Source organism: Pseudophryne corroboree (assembly GCF_028390025.1).
Source record: "Pseudophryne corroboree isolate aPseCor3 chromosome 3 unlocalized genomic scaffold, aPseCor3.hap2 SUPER_3_unloc_11, whole genome shotgun sequence".
Lineage (NCBI taxonomy): Eukaryota > Metazoa > Chordata > Amphibia > Anura > Myobatrachidae > Pseudophryne > Pseudophryne corroboree.
Genome location: NW_026967499.1, coordinates 1,117,872 through 1,143,356, shown reverse-complemented (window position 1 = coordinate 1,143,356; position 25,485 = coordinate 1,117,872). Strand labels below are relative to the sequence as shown.

The following is a 25,485-nucleotide window of genomic DNA, read 5'->3' as shown; positions in this document are numbered from 1 at the left end:
CGGAACACCTGTACTCACATGTAAGGGATAGATACAATGCAGTCACACAGCCCGGAACACCTGTACTCACATTTAAGGGATAGATACAATGCAGTCACACAGCCCGGAACACCTGTACTCACATGTAAGGGATAGATACAATGCAGTCACACAGCCCGGAACACCTGCACTCACATGTAAGGGATAGATACAATGCAGTCACACAGCCCGGAACACCTGCACTCACATGTAAGGGACAGATACAATGCAGTCACACAGCCCGGAACACCTGCACTCACATGTAAGGGATAGATACAATGCAGTCACACAGCCCGGAACACCTGTACTCACATGTAAGGGATAGATACAATGCAGTCACACAGCCCGGAACACCTGTACTCACATGTAAGGGATAGATACAATGCAGTCACACAGCCCGGAACACCTGCACTCACATGTAAGGGACAGATACAATGCAGTCACACAGCCCGGAACACCTGCACTCACATGTAAGGGATAGATACAATGCAGTCACACAGCCCGGAACACCTGCACTCACATGTAAGGGATAGATACAATGCAGTCACATGTAAGGGACAGATACAATGCAGTCACACAGCCCGGAACACCTGTACTCACATGTAAGGGATAGATACAATGCAGTCACACGGCCCGGAACACCTGTACTCACATGTAAGGGATAGATACAATGCAGTCACACAGCCCGGAACACCTGCACTCACATGTAAGGGACAGATACAATGCAGTCACACAGCCCGGAACACCTGCACTCACATGTAAGGGATAGATACAATGCAGTCACACGGCCCGGAACACCTGTACTCACATGTAAGGGATAGATACAATGCAGTCACACAGCCCGGAACACCTGTACTCACATGTAAGGGATAGATACAATGCAGTCACACAGCCCGGAACACCTGTACTCACATGTAAGGGATAGATACAATGCAGTCACACAGCCCGGAACACCTGCACTCACATGTAAGGGATAGATACAATGCAGTCACACAGCCCGGAACACCTGCACTCACATGTAAGGGACAGATACAATGCAGTCACACAGCCCGGAACACCTGCACTCACATGTAAGGGATAGATACAATGCAGTCACACAGCCCGGAACACCTGTACTCACATGTAAGGGATAGATACAATGCAGTCACACAGCCCGGAACACCTGTACTCACATGTAAGGGATAGATACAATGCAGTCACACAGCCCGGAACACCTGCACTCACATGTAAGGGACAGAAACAATGCAGTCACACAGCCCAGGAACACCTGCACTCACATGTAAGGGATATATACAATGCAGTCACACAGCCCGGAACACCTGTACTCACATGTAAGGGACAGATACAATGCAGTCACACAGCCCGGAACACCTGTACTCACATGTAAGGGATATATACAATGCAGTCACACAGCCCGGAACACCTGTACTCACATGTAAGGGACAGATACAATGCAGTCACACAGCCCGGAACACCTGCACTCACATGTAAGGGATAGATACAATGCAGTCACACAGCCCGGAACACCTGCACTCACATGTAAGGGATAGATACAATGCAGTCACATGTAAGGGACAGATACAATGCAGTCACACAGCCCGGAACACCTGTACTCACATGTAAGGGATAGATACAATGCAGTCACACGGCCCGGAACACCTGTACTCACATGTAAGGGATAGATACAATGCAGTCACACAGCCCGGAACACCTGCACTCACATGTAAGGGACAGATACAATGCAGTCACACAGCCCGGAACACCTGCACTCACATGTAAGGGATAGATACAATGCAGTCACACGGCCCGGAACACCTGTACTCACATGTAAGGGATAGATACAATGCAGTCACACAGCCCGGAACACCTGTACTCACATGTAAGGGATAGATACAATGCAGTCACACAGCCCGGAACACCTGCACTCACATGTAAGGGATAGATACAATGCAGTCACACGGCCCGGAACACCTGTACTCACATGTAAGGGATAGATACAATGCAGTCACACAGCCCGGAACACCTGTACTCACATGTAAGGGATAGATACAATGCAGTCACACAGCCCGGAACACCTGTACTCACATGTAAGGGATAGATACAATGCAGTCACACAGCCCGGAACACCTGCACTCACATGTAAGGGACAGATACAATGCAGTCACACAGCCCGGCACACCTGCACTCACATGTAAGGGATAGATACAATGCAGTCACACAGCCCGGAACACCCGCACTCACATGTAAGGGATAGATACAATGCAGTCACACAGCCCGGAACACCTGCACTCACATGTAAGGGATAGATACAATGCAGTCACACAGCCCGGAACACCTGTACTCACATGTAAGGGACAGATACAATGCAGTCACACAGCCCGGAACACCTGCACTCACATGTAAGGGATAGATACAATGCAGTCACACAGCCCGGAACACCTGCACTCACATGTAAGGGATAGATACAATGCAGTCACACAGCCCGGAACACCTGTACTCACATGTAAGGGATAGATACAATGCAGTCACACAGCCCGGAACACCTGTACTCACATGTAAGGGATAGATACAATGCAGTCACACAGCCCGGAACACCTGCACTCACATGTAAGGGACAGATACAATGCAGTCACACAGCCCGGAACACCTGCACTCACATGTAAGGGATAGATACAATGCAGTCACACAGCCCGGAACACCTGCACTCACATGTAAGGGATAGATACAATGCAGTCACACAGCCCGGAACACCTGCACTCACATGTAAGGGATAGATACAATGCAGTCACACAGCCCGGAACACCTGTACTCACATGTAAGGGACAGATACAATGCAGTCACACAGCCCGGAACACCTGTACTCACATGTAAGGGACAGATACAATGCAGTCACACAGCCCGGAACACCCGCACTCACATGTAAGGGACAGATACAATGCAGTCACACAGCCCGGAACACCTGCACTCACATGTAAGGGATAGATACAATGCAGACACACAGCCCGGAACACCCGCACTCACATGTAAGGGATAGATACAATGCAGTCACACAGCCCGGAACACCTGTACTCACATGTAAGGGATAGATACAATGCAGTCACACAGCCCGGAACACCTGCACTCACATGTAAGGGATAGATACAATGCAGTCACATGTAAGGGACAGATACAATGCAGTCACACAGCCCGGAACACCTGTACTCACATGTAAGGGATAGATACAATGCAGTCACACGGCCCGGAACACCTGTACTCACATGTAAGGGATAGATACAATGCAGTCACACAGCCCGGAACACCTGCACTCACATGTAAGGGACAGATACAATGCAGTCACACAGCCCGGAACACCTGCACTCACATGTAAGGGATAGATACAATGCAGTCACACGGCCCGGAACACCTGTACTCACATGTAAGGGATAGATACAATGCAGTCACACAGCCCGGAACACCTGTACTCACATGTAAGGGATAGATACAATGCAGTCACACAGCCCGGAACACCTGTACTCACATGTAAGGGATAGATACAATGCAGTCACACAGCCCGGAACACCTGTACTCACATGTAAGGGATAGATACAATGCAGTCACACAGCCCGGAACACCTGCACTCACATGTAAGGGACAGATACAATGCAGTCACACAGCCCGGAACACCTGCACTCACATGTAAGGGATAGATACAATGCAGTCACACAGCCCGGAACACCTGTACTCACATGTAAGGGATAGATACAATGCAGTCACACAGCCCGGAACACCTGCACTCACATGTAAGGGACAGATACAGTGCAGTCACACAGCCCGGAACACCTGCAGTCACATGTAAGGGACAGATACAATGCAGTCACACAGCCCGGAACACCTGTACTCACATGTAAGGGATAGATACAATGCAGTCACACAGCCCGGAACACCTGCACTCACATGTAAGGGACAGAAACAATGCAGTCACACAGCCCAGGAACACCTGCACTCACATGTAAGGGATATATACAATGCAGTCACACAGCCCGGAACACCTGTACTCACATGTAAGGGACAGATACAATGCAGTCACACAGCCCGGAACACCTGCACTCACATGTAAGGGATATATACAATGCAGTCACACAGCCCGGAACACCTGTACTCACATGTAAGGGACAGATACAATGCAGTCACACAGCCCGGAACACCTGCACTCACATGTAAGGGATAGATACAATGCAGTCACACAGCCCGGAACACCCGCACTCACATGTAAGGGACAGATACAATGCAGTCACACAGCCCGGAACACCTGCACTCACATGTAAGGGATAGATACAATGCAGTCACACGGCCCGGAACACCTGCACTCACATGTAAGGGATAGATACAATGCAGTCACACAGCCCGGAACACCTGCACTCACATGTAAGGGATAGATACAATGCAGTCACATGTAAGGGACAGATACAATGCAGTCACACAGCCCGGAACACCTGTACTCACATGTAAGGGATAGATACAATGCAGTCACACAGCCCGGAACACCTGTACTCACATGTAAGGGACAGATACAATGCAGTCACACAGCCCGGAACACCTGCACTCACATGTAAGGGATAGATACAATGCAGTCACACAGCCCGGAACACCTGTACTCACATGTAAGGGATAGATACAATGCAGTCACACAGCCCGGAACACCCGCACTCACATGTAAGGGACAGATACAATGCAGTCACACAGCCCGGAACACCTGCACTCACATGTAAGGGATAGATACAATGCAGTCACACGGCCCGGAACACCTGTACTCACATGTAAGGGATAGATACAATGCAGTCACACAGCCCGGAACACCTGCACTCACATGTAAGGGACAGATACAATGCAGTCACACAGCCCGGAACACCTGCACTCACATGTAAGGGATAGATACAATGCAGTCACACAGCCCGGAACACCTGCACTCACATGTAAGGGATAGATACAATGCAGTCACATGTAAGGGACAGATACAATGCAGTCACACAGCCCGGAACACCTGTACTCACATGTAAGGGATAGATACAATGCAGTCACACGGCCCGAAACACCTGTACTCACATGTAAGGGATAGATACAATGCAGTCACACAGCCCGGAACACCTGCACTCACATGTAAGGGACAGATACAATGCAGTCACACAGCCCGGAACACCTGCACTCACATGTAAGGGATAGATACAATGCAGTCACACGGCCCGGAACACCTGTACTCACATGTAAGGGATAGATACAATGCAGTCACACAGCCCGGAACACCTGTACTCACATGTAAGGGATAGATACAATGCAGTCACACAGCCCGGAACACCTGTACTCACATGTAAGGGATAGATACAATGCAGTCACACAGCCCGGAACACCTGCACTCACATGTAAGGGATAGATACAATGCAGTCACACAGCCCGGAACACCTGCACTCACATGTAAGGGACAGATACAATGCAGTCACACAGCCCGGAACACCTGCACTCACATGTAAGGGATAGATACAATGCAGTCACACAGCCCGGAACACCTGTACTCACATGTAAGGGATAGATACAATGCAGTCACACAGCCCGGAACACCTGTACTCACATGTAAGGGATAGATACAATGCAGTCACACAGCCCGGAACACCTGCACTCACATGTAAGGGACAGAAACAATGCAGTCACACAGCCCAGGAACACCTGCACTCACATGTAAGGGATATATACAATGCAGTCACACAGCCCGGAACACCTGTACTCACATGTAAGGGACAGATACAATGCAGTCACACAGCCCGGAACACCTGTACTCACATGTAAGGGATATATACAATGCAGTCACACAGCCCGGAACACCTGTACTCACATGTAAGGGACAGATACAATGCAGTCACACAGCCCGGAACACCTGCACTCACATGTAAGGGATAGATACAATGCAGTCACACAGCCCGGAACACCTGTACTCACATGTAAGGGATAGATACAATGCAGTCACACAGCCCGGAACACCTGCACTCACATGTAAGGGATAGATACAATGCAGTCACACAGCCCGGAACACCTGCACTCACATGTAAGGGACAGATACAATGCAGTCACACAGCCCGGAACACCTGCACTCACATGTAAGGGACAGATACAATGCAGTCACACAGCCCGGAACACCTGTACTCACATGTAAGGGACAGATACAATGCAGTCACACAGCCCGGAACACCTGCACTCACATGTAAGGGACAGATACAATGCAGTCACACAGCCCGGAACACCTGCACTCACATGTAAGGGATAGATACAATGCAGTCACACAGCCCGGAACACCTGCACTCACATGTAAGGGATAGATACAATGCAGTCACATGTAAGGGATAGATACAATGCAGTCACACAGCCCGGAACACCTGCACTCACATGTAAGGGATAGATACAATGCAGTCACACAGCCCGGAACACCTGCACTCACATGTAAGGGATAGATACAATGCAGTCACACAGCCCGGAACACCTGCACTCACATGTAAGGGATAGATACAATGCAGTCACACAGCCCGGAACACCTGCACTCACATGTAAGGGATAGATACAATGCAGTCACACAGCCCGGAACACCTGCACTTACATGTAAGGGATAGATACAATGCAGTCACAAAGCCCGGAACACCCGTACTCACATGTAAGGGATAGATACAATGCAGTCACACAGCCCGGAACACCTGCACTCACATGTAAGGGACAGATACAATGCAGTCACACAGCCCGGAACACCTGCACTCACATGTAAGGGACAGATACAATGCAGTCACACAGCCCGGAACACCTGCACTCACATGTAAGGGACAGATACAATGCAGTCACACAGCCCGGAACACCTGCACTCACATGTAAGGGATAGATACAATGCAGTCACACAGCCCGGAACACCTGCACTCACATGTAAGGGACAGATACAATGCAGTCACACAGCCCGGAACACCTGCACTCACATGTAAGGGACAGATACAATGCAGTCACACAGCCCGGAACACCTGTACTCACATGTAAGGGACAGATACAATGCAGTCACACAGCCCGGAACACCTGTACTCACATGTAAGGGATAGATACAATGCAGTCACACAGCCCGGAACACCTGCACTCACATGTAAGGGATAGATACAATGCAGTCACATGTAAGGGATAGATACAATGCAGTCACACAGCCCGGAACACCTGCACTCACATGTAAGGGATAGATACAATGCAGTCACACGGCCCGGAACACCTGTAGTCACATGTAAGGGATAGATACAATGCAGTCACACAGCCCGGAACACCTGTACTCACATGTAAGGGATAGATACAATGCAGTCACACAGCCCGGAACACCTGTACTCACATGTAAGGGATAGATACAATGCAGTCACACAGCCCGGAACACCTGCACTCACATGTAAGGGACAGATACAATGCAGTCACACAGGCCGGAACACCTGTACACACATGTAAGGGACAGATACAATGCAGTCACACAGGCTGGAACACCTGCACTCACATGTAAGGGACAGATACAATGCAGTCACACAGCCCGGAACACCTGCACTCACATGTAAGGGATAGATACAATGCAGTCACACAGCCCGGAACACCTGTACTCACATGTAAGGGATAGATACAATGCAGTCACACGGCCCGGAACACCTGCACTCACATGTAAGGGATAGATACAATGCAGTCACACAGCCCGGAACACCCGCACTCACATGTAAGGGATAGATACAATGCAGTCACACAGCCCGGAACACCTGTACTCACATGTAAGAGATAGATACAATGCAGTCACACAGCCCGGAATACCTGCACTCACATGTAAGGGACAGATACAATGCAGTCACACAGCCCGGAACACCTGCACTCACATGTAAGAGACAGATACAATGCAGTCACACACAGAGCTAGCACCAGTCACACACAATACAAGTACATAACAATTGCTATGGGCACTGACGTCATCTCCTCACACCACATTGATAGGTAGGACTAGTGCATGTATAACCTGGCCACTTCTGGAGACAGAACCCAGCATTCCCAGAGCCTGGCATCACACTCATTCCCATTGGAATGTCCCTCAGAGACTCTTATAAGGGAAGCATGTGGGGGAGGGGTAGCCGAGAGGGAATCCCAGCTGTGGAATCAGGCTCTGGGAGAGGACCTACCTCCCCTGGCTGACATCACCCACCAGGCACCCTGGCCTCCATTATCCTATATATGTATTATATGCATGCCCTGGTGGTCTAGTGTAACCCGTAGCAGCAGCCAGGGATCACATCAGAGCCTGCGGAAGCATGGACTGCATGTATTGTGGGTCCCACGAGCCGGAGAATGCCTTACCTGTCCTCCGGGTGCAGTCCTGGGCCCTGGACGCTGTACTAGCGTGGCGATCAGGAAGTAACCACGCCGGAATCATCAGTCTCTTAGTCTCACTGACGTTGCGGCACCAGCGGGGGATTGTTGGAGCAGCAGCGGCGGCGCTCAGAGAGACTCCCAGCGCTGCTCATTCATTCCTCTCCGCTGTGTGACCGGTGCTCCGGCTTCTGCCAGCACCAACACTAAAACTGCCCACTGGCCAGGGGCGGGGTACATGGGGAGGAGATCCGGAGCATCCTGGGAAATAAAAGCTTAACTGTGTGATGCCCGGTCGTCTCCTACCACCTACACCCCGATGTAAGGACTGTGGATCACTATGGACCCTAAAGAAGAAAACGCCTGTAACAGAAAACACCCGATACAAATGTTGCTGCTGACGGGCGCAATATTAGCGTTTCAGATCACCACCCCCGGGGGAAGCGAGCTGAAATGCGCAAAACTTTTTGTGATTGCGCCCATGATGTTAGTTGGGTTAAGTAGCTTTACAAAGCTAATCCAAACTGCTATGGGCGCGATATGCCCAAACATGGGGGACAATTGAATATCGCCCCGCAAACTCCTGTCACTGTAGACGGGAGATCGGGCGCGATATTACAATTGAATATCGCCCCTTGTGTTATAAACATCCAAATGAGAACAGGGCTGATGGTCCTAGACTACACCACTGGGCAGATACATTTCCATCATTAGTCTGTACTGACAGAGGAGGGTGTAGGAAAAGAGATTGCTGTAGTGACTGAGCAATGAGAATATGTAACTTCTGTAATAAGTGTTTATTACTCACCTGTGCTGATATCTGTAGGGATCTCCTCCTCCTTACACTGCTGATCACCCCTCACATACGTCTCTTCTTCTCCCTCTATATCTTCTGCCTTTATATCAGTCACATACGTCTCTTCTTCTCCCTCTGTATCTTCTGCCTTTATATCAGTCACATACGTCTCTTCTTCTCCTTCTGTATCTTCTGCCTTTATATCAGTCACATACGTCTCTTCTTCTCCCTCTATATCTTCTGCCTTTATATCAGTCAGGCAGTCATCCTAAATAGCCCACAAAACAATATACATTAATAATATCTGATTTCAGTGTAATATCAGTGTATAAAACACACAGCTTCTCTACAGATCATATCGTGACAGTCACTTTGGTATATTGGGGAGACCCTAAATCCCACCTACCTGATCCTCCTGTGGGGTCCTGTGATTCTCCTCTGTACAGTACTGGGAATACAGAGGACGGGGACATCTCTCTGGGGTATCTCTGTTACTGGGCCCATCTGTAGGAGACACATGGTGACTGAGTACAGTGTATATATGTGATTATCAGTTGATGTGTGTATATAGGGGGCCCCCATACCTGCTCTCCCCTGTACAATACATGACAGTCTCCTCTTACCCAGTGATGTGAGGGGCCGGTGATTCTCCATCATCACATCCTTGTACAGACCCCTGTGTTCCTCTGTATACTCCTCCTCCTGCATGGAGACATAGACAGTGACATCCTGACACCTTATAGGCACCTGACACACACAGTGATACAGTCATCACCCAGACACATCCCCTGGTGTTACTGTATAATTCCCCATTCCCAGCAGTCACCTCTCCAGTCATCACCCAGACACGTCCCCTGGTGTTACTGTATAATGTCCCATTCCCAGCAGTCACCTCTCCAGTCATCACCCAGATACATTCCCTGGTGTTACTGTATAATGTCCCATTCCCAGCAGTCACCTCTCCAGTCATCACCCAGACACCCCCCCTGGTGTTACTGTATAATGTCCCATTCCCAGCAGTCACCTTTCCAGTAATCACCCGGACACGTCCCCTGGTGTAACTGTATAATGCCCCATTCCCGGCAGTCACCTCTGCAATCATCACCCAGACACATCCCCTGGTGTTACTGTATAATGCCCCATTCCCAGCAGTCACCTCTCCAGTCATCACCCAGATACATTCCCTGGTGTTACTGTATAATGTCCCATTCCCAGCAGTCACCTCTCCAGTCATCACCCAGATACATTCCCTGGTGTTACTGTATAATGTCCCATTCCCAGCAGTCACCTCTCCAGTCATCACCCAGACACGTCCCCTGGTGTTACTGTATAATGCCCCATTCCCAGCAGTCACCTCTCCAGTCATCACCCAGACACATCCCATGGTGTTACTGTATAATGTCCCATTCCCAGCAGTCACCTCTCCAGTTATCACCCAGACACATCCCCTGGTGTTACTGTATAATATCCCATTCCCAGCAGTCACCTCTCCAGTCATCACCCAGACACATCGCCTGGTGTTACTGTATAATGTCCCATTCCCAGCAGTCACCTCTCCAGTCATCACCCAGACACGTCCCCCGGTGTTACTGTATAATGTCCCATTCCCAGCAGTCACCTCTCCAGTCATCACCCAGACACGTCCCCCCGTGTTACTGTATAATGTCCCATTCCCAGCAGTCACCTCTCCAGTCATCACCCAGACACATCCCCTGGTGTTACTGTATAATGTCCCATTCCCAGCAGTCACCTCTCCAGTCAGCAGCTGAATGATCTTGTTGGTGAGTTCCAGGATCTTCTGATCATTGTGTCTCTCATGTGTCAGTGACTGAGGTGGAGGCACCGTGATGGGGCTCTGGGTCCTGCTCAGTCCTACACACAATGTGATGGCTGCTGGGTGTCTCACACTCATCGGAAGTCTTCTTCACTACTGTGTTAACCTGCAAAATGGAGGAGACATGAATATTAATGTAAATGCTCCGAGATCCCTAACCTCTCCAGTCATGTCCCTGTAATATTACTATAGATATAAGTGACGTCGCTGTGACACCCACAGATCCCCTCTCCTCCCCAGTCATGTCCCTGTATTATTACTATAGAGATAAGTGATGTCATAGGGACACTCCCAGGATATACATTTGCTTCATGCTGCTCCAATTATCATCTGTTACACATGCCAGGGATATTATGGTCTCTGCTTTAATATAATCTAGAATTTTAGCAATATTTTCAATCCCTACAATTACATAATAAATTAATAATAATAGTGACACTAATGGCTGCACCCAGTATACAAATAATAACGTGTCTTTAAAAGCAGGACACTTCAGACCATTCCTCCTGTATTGTAGGACATTACCACCAGTCCCAATGTATAATAATAATACCAGGACTCCACAAGCTGCTGTCCCTGTATAATAATAACCGTACAAAAAAAAAACCGCTCCCCCTGTACAGCACTTATAACAACGACAGGACACCCCATTCTGCTCTCCTTTATAGTAATAATAAAATGACATTACAGGATGCTCCCCCTGTATAATAATAATAACAACAGGACACTACAGGCCACTCCCTCTGTATAATAATAATAATAATAATAATAATAATAACAACAACAACAATAGGACACTACTGGCTGCTCCCCGTGTATAATAACAGGACACCACAGGCTGCTCCCCGTGTATAATAATATTAACAGCACACCACAGGTTGCTTCTCCTGAATAATAACAACAACAACAACAACAACAACAGGACACTGCAGGCTGCTCCCCTTGTATAAAAATAATAATAATAATAACAACAACAACAACAACAACAGGACACCACAGGCCGCTCCCTTTGTATAATAACACGATACTTAAGGCTGCTCTTCCTGTATAATAATTACAGGACACCACAGTCTGCTCATACTGTATAATAATAACAGGACACCAAAGGCTGTTGCTCCTAAATAATAATAACAACAACAACAACAACAACAACAGGCAGCTCCCCCTGTATAATAATAACAGGACACAATAGATAGCTCACACTGTATAATAATATTAACGGGACACCACAGGCAGCTCCGTCTGTATAATATTAATAACAGTACACCACTGGCCACTATCCCTGTATAATTATAACAACAACAGTACAGTATAGGCCGCTCCACCTGTAAAACAATAACAGGAAACCCCAGACTGCTCCTCCTGTATAATAATAATAATAACAGGACAACATAGACTGCTCCCGCTGTATAATAACAACAACAACAACAACAACAACAGGACACCACAGGTAGCTCCCCCTGTATAATGAAAATAACAGGACACCACAGGCTGCTCCTCTTGTATAACAATAATAAGAGGACACCACAGGCTGATTCCGCTGTATAACAACAACAACAACAACAACAACAGGAGACCACAGGCCACTTCCCCTGTATAATAATAATAATAGGACACCACAGGATGCTCCACTTGTATAATAATAGTAATAATAACAACAACAACAGGAGAACACAGGCCACTTCCCCTGTATAATAATAATAGGACACCACAGGCTGCTCCCCCTGTATAATAATAATAATAATAATAATAATAATAATAATAATAACAGGACACCACAGGCTGCTCCCCCTGTATAATAATAACAGTGCACCACAGGCTGCTCCCCTGTATAATAACAGGATACCACAGGCTGCTCCTCCTGTACAATAATAATAACAACAAGACATCACAGGCCGCTACTTTTGTATAATAATAATAATAATAATAATAACAACAACAAAAACAACAGGACACCACAGCCCCCCCCCCCCCCACCCCCCCCTGTATAACAATAATAACAGGAAACCACAGGTTGCTCCCCCTGTACAATAATATTAACAGACCACAGGCTGCTCCCCCTGTACAATAATATTAACAGACTACAGGCTGCCCCCCCTGTACAATAATAGTAACAGGACACAACAGGCTGCTACCCCTGTAAAATAATAACAATCAGACACCACAGGCTACTCCCCGTGTATAATAATATTAACAGAACATCACAGGCTATTCCTCCTGTATAAAAATAATACCAGGACACCACAGGCTGCTCCTCTTGTATAATAACAATAACAGTACACTGCAGGCTGCACCCTCAGTATAATAACACGACACCACAGGCTGCTCTTCCTGTATAATAATTACAGACCACCAGTCTGCTCATCCGTTATAATAATAATAGGACACCACAGGCTGATATTCCTGTATAATAATAATAATAATAGGACACCACAGGCCGCTCCCCCTGTATAATAATAATAGTAACAACAACAATAGGACACCACAGGCCGCTCCTCTTGTTAAATAATAATAATAATAATAATAATAATATCAGGACACCACAGGCCAACATCCCTGTATAATAATAATAACAACAACAACAACAACAGGACACTACAGGCTGCTCCTGCTGTATAATAATAATAACAACAACAGGACACCACAGGCTGCTCCTCCTGTATAATAATAACAACAACAGTACACCACAGGCTGCTCCTCCTGATTAATAATAATAACAACAACAACAGGACACCACACACCGCTCCCCCTGTAAAACAATAATAACAGGAAACCACAGGCCGCTCCTCCTGTATGATAATAATAACAGGACACCACAGGCCGCTCCCCCTGTATAATAATAATAGTAACAACAACAATAGGACACCACAGGCCGCTCCTCTTGTTAAATAATAATAATAATAATATCAGGACACCACAGGCCAACATCCCTGTATAATAATAATAACAACAACAACAACAGGACACTACAGGCTGCTCCTGCTGTATAATAATAATAACAACAACAACAGGACACCACAGGCTGCTCCTCCTGTATAATAATAACAACAACAGTACACCACAGGCTGCTCCTCCTGATTAATAATAATAATAACAACAACAACAACAACAGGACACCACACACCGCTCCCCCTGTAAAACAATAATAACAGGAAACCACAGGCCGCTCCTCCTGTATGATAATAATAACAGGACACCACAGGCTGCTCCCCATGTATAATAATAAAAACAGGACACCACAGGCTGCTCCCCCTGTACAACAATAGTAACAGGACACAACAGGCTGCTACCCCTGTAAAATAATAACAATCAGACACCACAGGCTACTCCCCGTGTATAATAATATTAACAGAACATCACAGGCTATTCCTCCTGTATAAAAATAATACCAGGACACCACAGGCTGCTCCTCATGTATAATAATAATAATGATAACAATAACAGGACACCGCAGGCGGCTCCCCCTGTATAATAATAACAACAACAACAGGACACCACAGGCTGCTCCCTCAGTATAATAACCACCACAGGCTGCTCATCCGTTATAATAATAATAGGACACCACAGGCTGCTCCTCCTATATAATAATAACAACAACAGGACACCACAGGCTGCTCCCTCAGTATAATAACCACCACAGGCTGCTCATCCGTTATAATAATAATAGGACACCACAGGTTGCTCCTCCTATATAATAACAACAAGACACCACACGCCGCTATTCCTGTATTATAATAATAATAATAATAATAAGACACCACAGGCCGCTCCCCTTGTATAATAATAAACAACAACAGGACACCACAGGCTGCTCCTCTTGTATAATAATAATACCAGGACACCACATGCCACTATCCCTGTATAATAACAACAACAACAGGACACTACAGGCTGCTCCTGCGGTATAAAAATAATAACAACAACTGGACAGCACAGGCTCCTCCTCCTGTATAATAACAACAACAGGACACCACAGGCTGCTCCTCTTAAATAATAATAACAACAGGACACCACAGACCGCTCCCCTGTAAAACAATAATAACAGGAAACCACAGGCCGCTCCTCCTGTATATTAATAATGACATGACACCAAAGGCTGCTACCCCTATATAATAATAACAACGACATGACACCAAAGGCTGCTCCCCCTGTATAATAATAATAATAACAGGACACCACAGGACGCTCCTTTTGTATAATAATAACAACAACAACAACAACAACAGGAAATGACAGGCTGCTCCTCCTGTATAATAATAATAACAACAACAACAACACAACATAGACTGCTCCCGCTGTATAATAAGACACCACAGGCTGCTCCCCCTGTATAACAATAACAACAGGGCACCACAGGCTGCTCCCCATGTATAATAATAAAAACAGGACACCACAGGCTGCTCCCCCTGTACAACAATAGTAACAGGACACAACAGGCTGCTACCCCTGTAAAATAATAACAACCATACACCATAGGCTACTCCCTGTGTATAATAATATTAACAGAACATCACAGGCTATTCCTCCTGTATAAAAATAATACCAGGACACCACAGGCTGCTCCTCATGTATAATAATAATAATGATAACAATAACAGGACACCGCAGGCGGCTCCCCCTGTATAATAATAACAACAACAACAACAACAAGACACCACAGGCTGCTCCCTCAGTATAATAACCACCACAGGCTGCTCATCCGTTATAATAATAATAGGACACCACAGGCTGCTCCTCCTATATAATAATAACAACAAGACACCACACGCCGCTATTCCTGTATTATTATAATAATAATAATAATAATAATAATAATGACACCACAGGCCGCTCCCCTTGTATAATAATAACAACAACAGGACACCACAGGCTGCTCCTCTTGTATAATAATAATACCAGGACACCACATGCCACTATCCCTGTATAATAACAACAACAGGACACTACAGGCTCCTCCTCCTGTATAATAACAACAACAGGACACCACAGACCGCTCCCCTGTAAAACAATAATAACAGGAAACCACAGGCCGCTCCTCCTGTATATTAATAATGACATGACACCAAAGGCTGCTCCCCCTATATAATAATAACAACGACATGACACCAAAGGCTGCTTCCCCTGTATAATAATAATAATAATAATAATAATAATAATAATAACAACAACAGGACACCACAGGACGCTCCTTTTGTATAATAATAACAACAACAACAACAACAACAACAACAACAACAGGAAATGACAGGCTGCTCCTCCTGTATAATAATAATAATAATAATAGGACACCATATGCTGCTCCTTCTGTATAATAACAACAACAGAACACCACTGGCTGCTCCTCCTGTATAACAATAATAGCAGGACCTCACAGACCACTCCCTCTGTATTATAATAATAACAATAATAATAATAATACACCACAGGTCGCTATCCCTGAATAATAACAACAACAACAACAACAACAACAGGGACACCACAGGCCACTCCCTCTATATAAAAATAACAGTACAACACAGGCTGCTTCTCCTCTATAATAATAATAATAAACAGGCCACTCCCCCTTTATAACAATAATAACAGGACACCATAGGCTGCTCCCCCTGTATAATAATAATAATAACAAAGGGACACTACAGGCTGCTCCTCCTGTATACTAATAACAACAACTGGACACCACAGGCTGCTCCCCCTGTATAATAATAACAACAACAGGCCACTACAGGCTGCTCCTCCTGTATAATAATAAGAATTTACTTACCGATAATTCTATTTCTCGGAGTCCGTAGTGGATGCTGGGGTTCCTGAAAGGACCATGGGGAATAGCGGCTCCGCAGGAGACAGGGCACAAAAAAGTAAAGCTTTACTAGGTCAGGTGGTGTGCACTGGCTCCTCCCCCTATGACCCTCCTCCAGACTCCAGTTAGGTACTGTGCCCGGACGAGCATACACAATAAGGGAGGCATTTTGAATCCCGGGTAAGACTCATACCAGCCACACCAATCACACCGTACAACTTGTGATCTAAACCCAGTTAACAGTATGACAACAGAAAGGGCCTCTTAAAGATGGCTCCTTAACAATAACCCGAATTAGTTAACAATAACTATGTACAAGTATTGCAGATAATCCGCACTTGGGATGGGCGCCCAGCATCCACTACGGACTCCGAGAAATAGAATTATCGGTAAGTAAATTCTTATTTTCTCTATCGTCCTAAGTGGATGCTGGGGTTCCTGAAAGGACCATGGGGATTATACCAAAGCTCCCAAACGGGCGGGAGAGTGCGGATGACTCTGCAGCACCGAATGAGAGAACTCCAGGTCCTCCTTTGCCAGGGTATCAAATTTGTAAAATTTTACAAACGTGTTCTCCCCCGACCACGTAGCTGCTCGGCAGAGTTGTAATGCCGAGACCCCTCGGGCAGCCGCCCAAGATGAGCCCACCTTCCTTGTGGAGTGGGCTTTTACAGTTTTAGGCTGTGGCAGGCCTGCCACAGAGTGTGCAAGTTGAATTGTGTTACAAATCCAACGAGCAATCGACTGCTTAGAAGCAGGTGCGCCCAACTTGTTGGGTGCATACAATATAAACAGCGAGTCAGATTTTCTGACTCCAGCCGTCCTTGCAATGTATATTTTTAAGGCTCTGACAACGTCCAACAACTTGGAGTCCTCCAAGTCGCTAGTGGCCGCAGGCACCACAATAGGTTGGTTCAGATGAAATGCTGATACCACTTTAGGGAGAAAATGCGGACGAGTCCGCAGTTCTGCCCTATCCGAATGGAAGATTAGATAAGGACTTTTATAAGATAAAGCCGCCAATTCAGATACTCTCCTGGCAGAGGCCAGGGCTAGTAACATAGTCACTTTCAATGTGAGATATTTCAAATCCACCTTTTTCAATGGTTCAAACCAATGGGATTTGAGGAAATCTAAAACTACATTTAGATCCCACGGTGCCACCGGAGGCACCACAGGAGGCTGTATATGCAGTACTCCCTTGACAAAAGTCTGGACCTCAGGGACAGAGGCCAATTCTTTTTGGAAGAATATTGACAGGGCCGAAATTTGAACCTTAATGGATCCCAATTTGAGACCCATAGATAATCCTGATTGCAGGAAATGTAGGAAACGACCCAGTTGGAATTCCTCCGTCGGAACCCTCCGATCCTCGCACCACGCTACATATTTTCGCCAAATGCGGTGATAATGTTTCACGGTGACTTCCTTCCGTGCCTTAATCAAGGTAGGAATGACTTCTTCTGGAATGCCTTTCCCTTTTAGGATCTGGCGTTCAACCGCCATGCCGTCAAACGCAGCCGCGGTAAGTCTTGAAAAAGACAGGGACCCTGCTGTAGCAGGTCCCTTCTCAGAGGTAGAGGCCACGGTTCGTCCGTGAGCATCTCTTGAAGTTCCGGATACCAAGTCCTTCTCGGCCAATCCGGAACCACTAGTATTGTTCTTACTCTTCTTTGCCGTATGATCTTCAATACCTTTGGTATGAGCGGCAGAGGAGGAAACACATACACTGACTGGTACACCCAAGGAGTTACCAGTGCGTCCACAGCTATTGCCTGTGGATCTCTTGACCTGGCGCAATATTTGTCCAGTTTCTTGTTGAGGCGAGACGCCATCATGTCTACAATTGGTCTTTCCCAACGGTCTATTAACATGTTGAAGACTTCTGGATGTAGACCCCACTCTCCCGGATGAAGATCGTGTCTGCTGAGGAAGTCTGCTTCCCAGTTGTCCACGCCCGGGATGAACACTGCTGACAGTGCTATCACGTGATTCTCCGCCCAGCGAAGAATCTTGGCAGCTTCTGCCATTGCACTCCTGCTTCTTGTGCCGCCCTGCCTGTTTACATGGGCGACCGCCGTGATGTTGTCCGACTGAATCAACACCGGCTTTCCTTGCAGGAGAAGTTCCGCCTGGCTTAGAGCATTGTAGATTGCTCTTAGTTCCAGAATGTTTATGTGAAGAGACTTTTCCAGACTCGTCCATACTCCCTGGAAGTTTCTTCCTTGTGTGACTGCTCCCCAGCCTCTCAGGCTGGCGTCCGTGGTCACCAGGATCCAATCCTGAATGCCGAATCTGCGGCCTTCTAATAGGTGAGCCTTCTGCAACCACCACAGAAGTGACACCCTTGTCTTTGGTGACAGGGTTATTCGCAGGTGCATCTGCAGATGCGACCCTGACCATTTGTCCAACAGATCCCTTTGGAATATTCTTGCATGGAATCTGCCGAATGGAATTGCTTCGTAAGAAGCCACCATTTTTCCCAGGACTCTTGTGCATTGATGTACTGACACTTTTCCTGGTTTTAGGAGGTTCCTGACCAGATCGGATAACTCCTTGGCTTTTTCCTCTGGAAGGAAAACCTTTTTCTGAACCGTGTCCAGAATCATTCCTAGGAACAGCAGACGAGTTGTCGGGATTAAATGGGATTTTGGAATATTCAGAATCCACCCGTGTTGTCTTAGCACCTCTTGAGATAGTGCTAAAGCTGTCTCCAGCTGTTCTCTGGACCTTGCCCTTATTAGGAGATCGTCCAAGTATGGGATAACTAATACGCCTTTTCTTCGAAGAAGAATCATCATCTCGGCCATTACCTTGGTAAAGACCCGAGGCGCCGTGGACAATCCGAACGGCAGCGTCTGAAACTGATAGTGACAGTTTTGAACAATGAACCTGAGGTACCCCTGGTGTGCGGGGTAAATCGGAACGTGTAGATACGCATCCTTGATGTCCAAGGATACCATAAAGTCCCCTTCTTCCAGGTTCGCTATCACTGCTCTGAGTGACTCCATCTTGAACTTGAACTTTTTTATGTAGAGGTTCAAGGACTTCAGATTTAGAATAGGCCTTACCGAGCCATCCGGCTTCGGTACCACAAATAGAGTGGAATAATACCCCTTTCCTTGTTGTAATAGGGGTACTTTGACTATCACCTGCTGAGCGTACAGCTTGTGAATGGCTTCCAACACCCTCTCCCTTTTGGAAGAGACGGTTGGTAAGGCAGACTTCAGGAAACGATGAGGAGGATCCGTCTCTAATTCCAACCTGTACCCCTGAGATATTATCTGCAGGATCCAGGGGTCTACCTGCGAGTGAGCCCACTGCGCGCTGTAATTTTTGAGACGGCCCCCCACTGTCCCCGAGTCCGCTTGAGAGGCCCCAGCGTCATGCTGAGGTTTTTGCAGGAGCCGGGGAGGGCTTCTGTTCCTGGGAAGGAGCTGCCTGTTGGTGTCTCTTCCCTCTTCCTCTGCCTCGTGGCAGGTACGACAAGCCCTTTGCTCTCTTATTTTTGTAGGAGCGAAAAGGCTGCGGTTGAAAGGTCGGTGCCTTTCTCTGTTGGGGAGTGACTTGAGGTAAAAAAGTGGATTTCCCGGCAGTAGCCGTGGCCACCAAGTCTGATAGACCAACTCCAAATAACTCCTCCCCTTTATACGGCAAAACCTCCATGTGACGTTTTGAATCCGCATCGCCTGTCCACTGTCGTGTCCATAAGGCTCTTCTGGCTGAAATGGACATAGCACTCACCCGAGATGCCAGTGTGCAAATATCCCTCTGTGCATCACGCATATAGATAAATGCATCCTTTATTTGTTCTAACGACAGTAAAACATTGTCCCTATCTAGGGTATCAATATTTTCAATCAGGGATTCTGACCAAACTACTCCAGCACTGCACATCCAGGCAGTTGCTATAGCTGGTCGTAGTATAACACCTGCATGTGTGTATATATTCTTTTGAATAACTTCCATCTTTCTATCTGATGGATCCTTAAGTGCGGCCGTCTCAGGAGAGGGTAACGCCACTTGTTTGGATAAGCGTGTGAGCGCCTTGTCCACCTTAGGGGGTGTTTCCCAGCGCGCCCTAACCTCTGGCGGGAAAGGGTATAATGCCAATAACTTTTTTGAAATTATCAACTTTTTATCAGGAGCAACCCACGCTTCATCACACACGTCATTTAATTCTTCTGATTCAGGAAAAACTGTTTGTAGTTTTTTCACACCATACATAATACCCTGTTTTACGGTATCTGTAGTATCAGCTAAATGTAACGTCTCCTTCATTGCCAAAATCATATAACGTGTGGCCCTACTGGAAAATACGTTTGAATTTCTACCGTCGTCACTGGAATCAGTGCCCGTGTCTGGGTCTGTGTCGACCGACTGAGGCAAAGGGCGTTTTACAGCCCCTGACGGTGTTTGAGGCGCCTGGACAGGCATTAATTGATTGTCCGGCCGCCTCATGTCCTCAACTGACTGTTTAAGGGAAGATAAACCATCACGTAATTCCACAAATAAAGGCATCCATTCTGGTGTCGACCCCCTGGGGGGTGACATCTGCATATTTGGCAATTGCTCCGCCTCCACACCAATATCGTCCTCATACATGTCGACACCACGTACCGACACACACCGCAAACTCACAGGGAATGCTCTAATGAAGACAGGACCCACTAGCCCTTTTGGGGAGACAGAGGGAGAGTCTGCCAGCACACACCACAAAGCGCTATATATACAAGGGATATCCTTATATTAAGTGCTCCCTTATAGCTGCTTTAATATATATATATATAGCCATTAATGTGCCCCCCCTCTCTGTTTTACCCTGTTTCTGTAGTGCAGTGCAGGGGAGAGACCTGGGAGCCGTTCTGACCAGCGGAGCTGTGACAGAAAATGGCGCCGTGTGCTGAGGAGATAGGCCCCGCCCCTTTTTCGGCGGGTTCTTCTCCCGCTATTTTTCCAGTCAGGCAGGGGTTAAATATCTCCATATAGCCCCTATGGGCTATATGTGAGGTATTTTTAGCCTTGTATAAGGTTTATATTTGCCTCTCAGAGCGCCCCCCCCCAGCGCTCTGCACCCTCAGTGACTGCCCAGTGAAGTGTGCTGAGAGGAAAATGGCGCACAGCTGCAGTGCTGTGCGCTACCTTATGAAGACTGAGGAGTCTTCAGCCGCCGGTTTCCGGACCTCTTCACGCTTCAGCATCTGCAAGGGGGTCGGCGGCGCGGCTCCGGGACCGGACTCCACGGCTGGGCCTGTGTTCGATCCCTCTGGAGCTAATGGTGTCCAGTAGCCAAGCAGCAAATCCACTCTGCATGCAGGTGAGTTTACTACTTTCCCCCTAAGTCCCACGTTGCAGTGATCCTGTTGCCAGCAGGACTCACTGTAAAGAAAAAAACCTAAACTAAACTTTCTCTAAGCAGCTCTTTAGGAGAGCCACCTAGATTGCACCCTTCTCGTTCGGGCACAAAATCTAACTGGAGTCTGGAGGAGGGTCATAGGGGGAGGAGCCAGTGCACACCACCTGACCTAGTAAAGCTTTACTTTTTTGTGCCCTGTCTCCTGCGGAGCCGCTATTCCCCATGGTCCTTTCAGGAACCCCAGCATCCACTTAGGACGATAGAGAAAATAATAATAATAACAGGACACCACAGGCTGCTCCCCCTGTATAATAATAATAATAACAGGACACCACAGGCTGCTCCTCCTGTCGCCATTAGCTGATGGTAGCTGCTTAGAACCGCGATTTAGAACCAACCATCACCTGATCTTCCTGTGTGTGGAACGGAATGCAGTGACCGGAAGTAAGGTGGACCGCACAGGCCGGAAGTAGGGAATGATTGGCACAGGCTGCTTCCTAGCGTCTGGCCCCTCCCATTCCATGCCCCGCCCTCAACTCCGCCTTCTGTAATCACTATTACCGTACATGTCCTCAGTACAGGAGGCCGGCGGCCATTTTCTTGTAGACCAGTCCGGCAGCAGCAATAGGTTCCCTGGCCGTGTAGTGACGTCAGGAGCGGCGGCCATTTTCCCCTGATCTGAGCTCCGCCTTCCTTCTATCAGTCCCACAAGGCAGCAGGAGCAGAGAGCAGCCATTGCTGTGTCTGGCAGCAGGTAATGATATTATTATTATTATTATTCTATAGGCTGAGCAGCTCTGGTGTCAGGTTCTGTACTACAGGGGGAGCAGCCTCTGGTGCCTTGTTATAGTGCAGCTGGAGCAGCCTCTGGTGCTGCATTATCCCTGTACAGGTGGCTGACACTCTAGTGTCCTATTACCGTAATACAGGTGGCGCAGACCCCGCCCGTACCGTAATACATGTGGCGCAGACCCCGCCGTTACCGTAATACAGGTGGCGCAGACCCCGCCGTTACCGTAATACAGATGGCGCAGACCCCGCCGTTGCCGTAATACAGGTGGCGCAGACCCCGCCGTTACCGTAATACAGGTGGCGCACACCCCGCCGTTACCGTAATACAGGTGGTGCAGACCCCAATGTTCCCGTAATACAGGTGGCGCAGGCCCCGCTGTTACCGTAATACAGGTAGCGCAGACCCCGCCGTTACCGTAATACAGAAGGCACAGACCCCGCCGTTACCGTAATACAGGTGGCGCAGACCCCGCCGTTACCGTAATACAGGTAGCGCAGACCCCGCCGTTACCGTAATACAGGTGGCACAGACCTTGCCGTTACCGTAATACAGAAGGCGCAGAGCCCGCCATTACTGTAATACAGGTGGCACAGACCCCGCCGTTACTGTAATACAGGTGGCGCAGACCCCGCCGTTACCGTAATACAGGTAGCGCAGACCCCGCCGTTACCATAATACAGGTGGCACAGACCCCGCCGTTACCGTAATACAGAAGGCGCAGAGCCCGCCATTACTGTAATACAGGTGGCGCAGACCCCGCCATTACCGTAATACAGGTGGCGCAGACCCCGCCGTTATACATGTGGCGCAGACCCTGCCGTTATCGTAATACATGTGGTGCAGGACCCGCCGTTACCGTAATACAGGTGGCGCAGACCCCGCCATTACCATAATACAGGTGGAGCAGACCCCGCCGTTACCGTAATACAGGGGGAGCAGACCCTGCTGTTACTGTAATACAGGTGGTGCAGACCCCTCTCTTACCGTAATACAGGCAGCGGAAACCCCGCTGTTACCGTAATAAAGGCGGCGCAGACCCACCATTACCGTAATACAGGTGACGCAGACCCCACCGTTACCGTAATACAGGTGGCGCAGACCCTGCTGTTACCGTAACGCAGGTGGTGCAGACCCCGCCGTTACCGTAATACAGGTGGCGCAGACCCCGCCGATACCATAATGCAGGTGAAGCAGACCCCGCCATTACCGTAATACAGGGGGAGCAGACCCCGCCGTTACTGTAATACAGGTGGTGTAGACCCCGCTGTTACCGTAATACAGGTGGCGCAGACCCCGTTGTTACTGTAATACAGGTGGCGCAGACCCCGGTGTTACCGTAATACAGGGGTAGCATCCTGTGCTATTATAGTATACAGGAGGAGCAGCCTGTGTTGTCATAATATACAGTTGTAGCATCCTGTGCTGTCATGGTATACAGGAGGAGCGGCCTGTTTTGTCATAATATACAGGGGTAGAATCTTGTGCTGTCATAGTGTACAGGTGGGGCGGCCTGTGTTGTCATAATATACAGTTGTAGCATCCTGTGGTGTCATAATATACAGGGGTATCATCCTGTGCTGTCATAGTATACAGGTGGAGCGGCCTGTGTTGTCATAATATACAGGGGTAGCATCCTGTGCTGTCATAATATACAGAGGGAGCAGCCTGTGGTGTCCTGTTATTATTATTATTATACAGAGGGAGCAGCCTGTGGTGTCCTGTTATTATTATTATTATTATTATACAGGGTGATCAGCCTGTGGTGTGCTGTTATTATTATACAGGAGGAGCAGCCTGTGGCATCCTGTTATTATTATTATTATACAGGAGGAGCAGCCTGTGGCATCCAGTTATTTTTATTATACAGGGGGAGCGACTTGTGGTGTCCAATTATTATTATTCTACAGGAGGAGCAGCCTGTGGTGTCCAGTTATTATTATTATTATTATTTTTATTATACAGGAGAAGTATCCTGTGGTGTCCTGTTGTTATTTTTATACAGGGGGAGCGGCCTGTAGTGTCATGTTGTTATTATACAGATGGAGCAGCCTGTGGTCTCCTGTTATTATTATACAGGAGGAGCAGCCTGTGGTGTCCTGTTATTATTATTATTATTATACAGGGGGAGCAGCCTGTGGTGTCCTGTTATTATTATTATTATTATTATACAGGGGGAGCAGCCTGTGGTGTCCTGTTATTATTATTATACAGGGGGAGCAGCCTGTGGTGTACTATTATTATTGTTTCTCTAGCATCCATAAGGGATATTGGGGTAATCTAGTACGATGGGGTATAGATGGGATCCAAAGGAGCCAGTGCACTTTAAATCTCTTCCACTGGGTGCGCTGGCTCCTCCCCTCTATGCCCCTCCCACAGGCAGTGTAGAAAATGTGCCCTCAGGAGAGGATGCCACTCTGGGGATCCAGAGAGTTTTCTTTAGTTTCTTTTCAATCTTTGTTATTTTCTGTATACTGTATACCGGAGATGGGTAACAGTATACCTGCACCGTGGG

The 25,485-nt window shown here is 47.6% G+C and overlaps 1 protein-coding gene across 1 annotated transcript in view; it reads right to left on the bottom strand.

Moving 5' to 3' along the window:
- The window catches only part of LOC134983267 (uncharacterized), a 569,154-nt gene that overhangs the window by 64,615 nt on the left and 479,054 nt on the right, over nucleotides 1–25,485 (bottom strand). The window contains exons 8-11 of the mRNA XM_063948990.1: nucleotides 10,944–11,115; nucleotides 9,817–9,895; nucleotides 9,600–9,697; nucleotides 9,206–9,461 (exon numbers count right to left, since the gene is read on the bottom strand). Of these exons, the coding sequence (XP_063805060.1) occupies nucleotides 9,206–9,461; nucleotides 9,600–9,697; nucleotides 9,817–9,895; nucleotides 10,944–11,115 (605 nt within the window). The remainder of the gene's footprint in view (nucleotides 1–9,205; nucleotides 9,462–9,599; nucleotides 9,698–9,816; nucleotides 9,896–10,943; nucleotides 11,116–25,485) is intronic.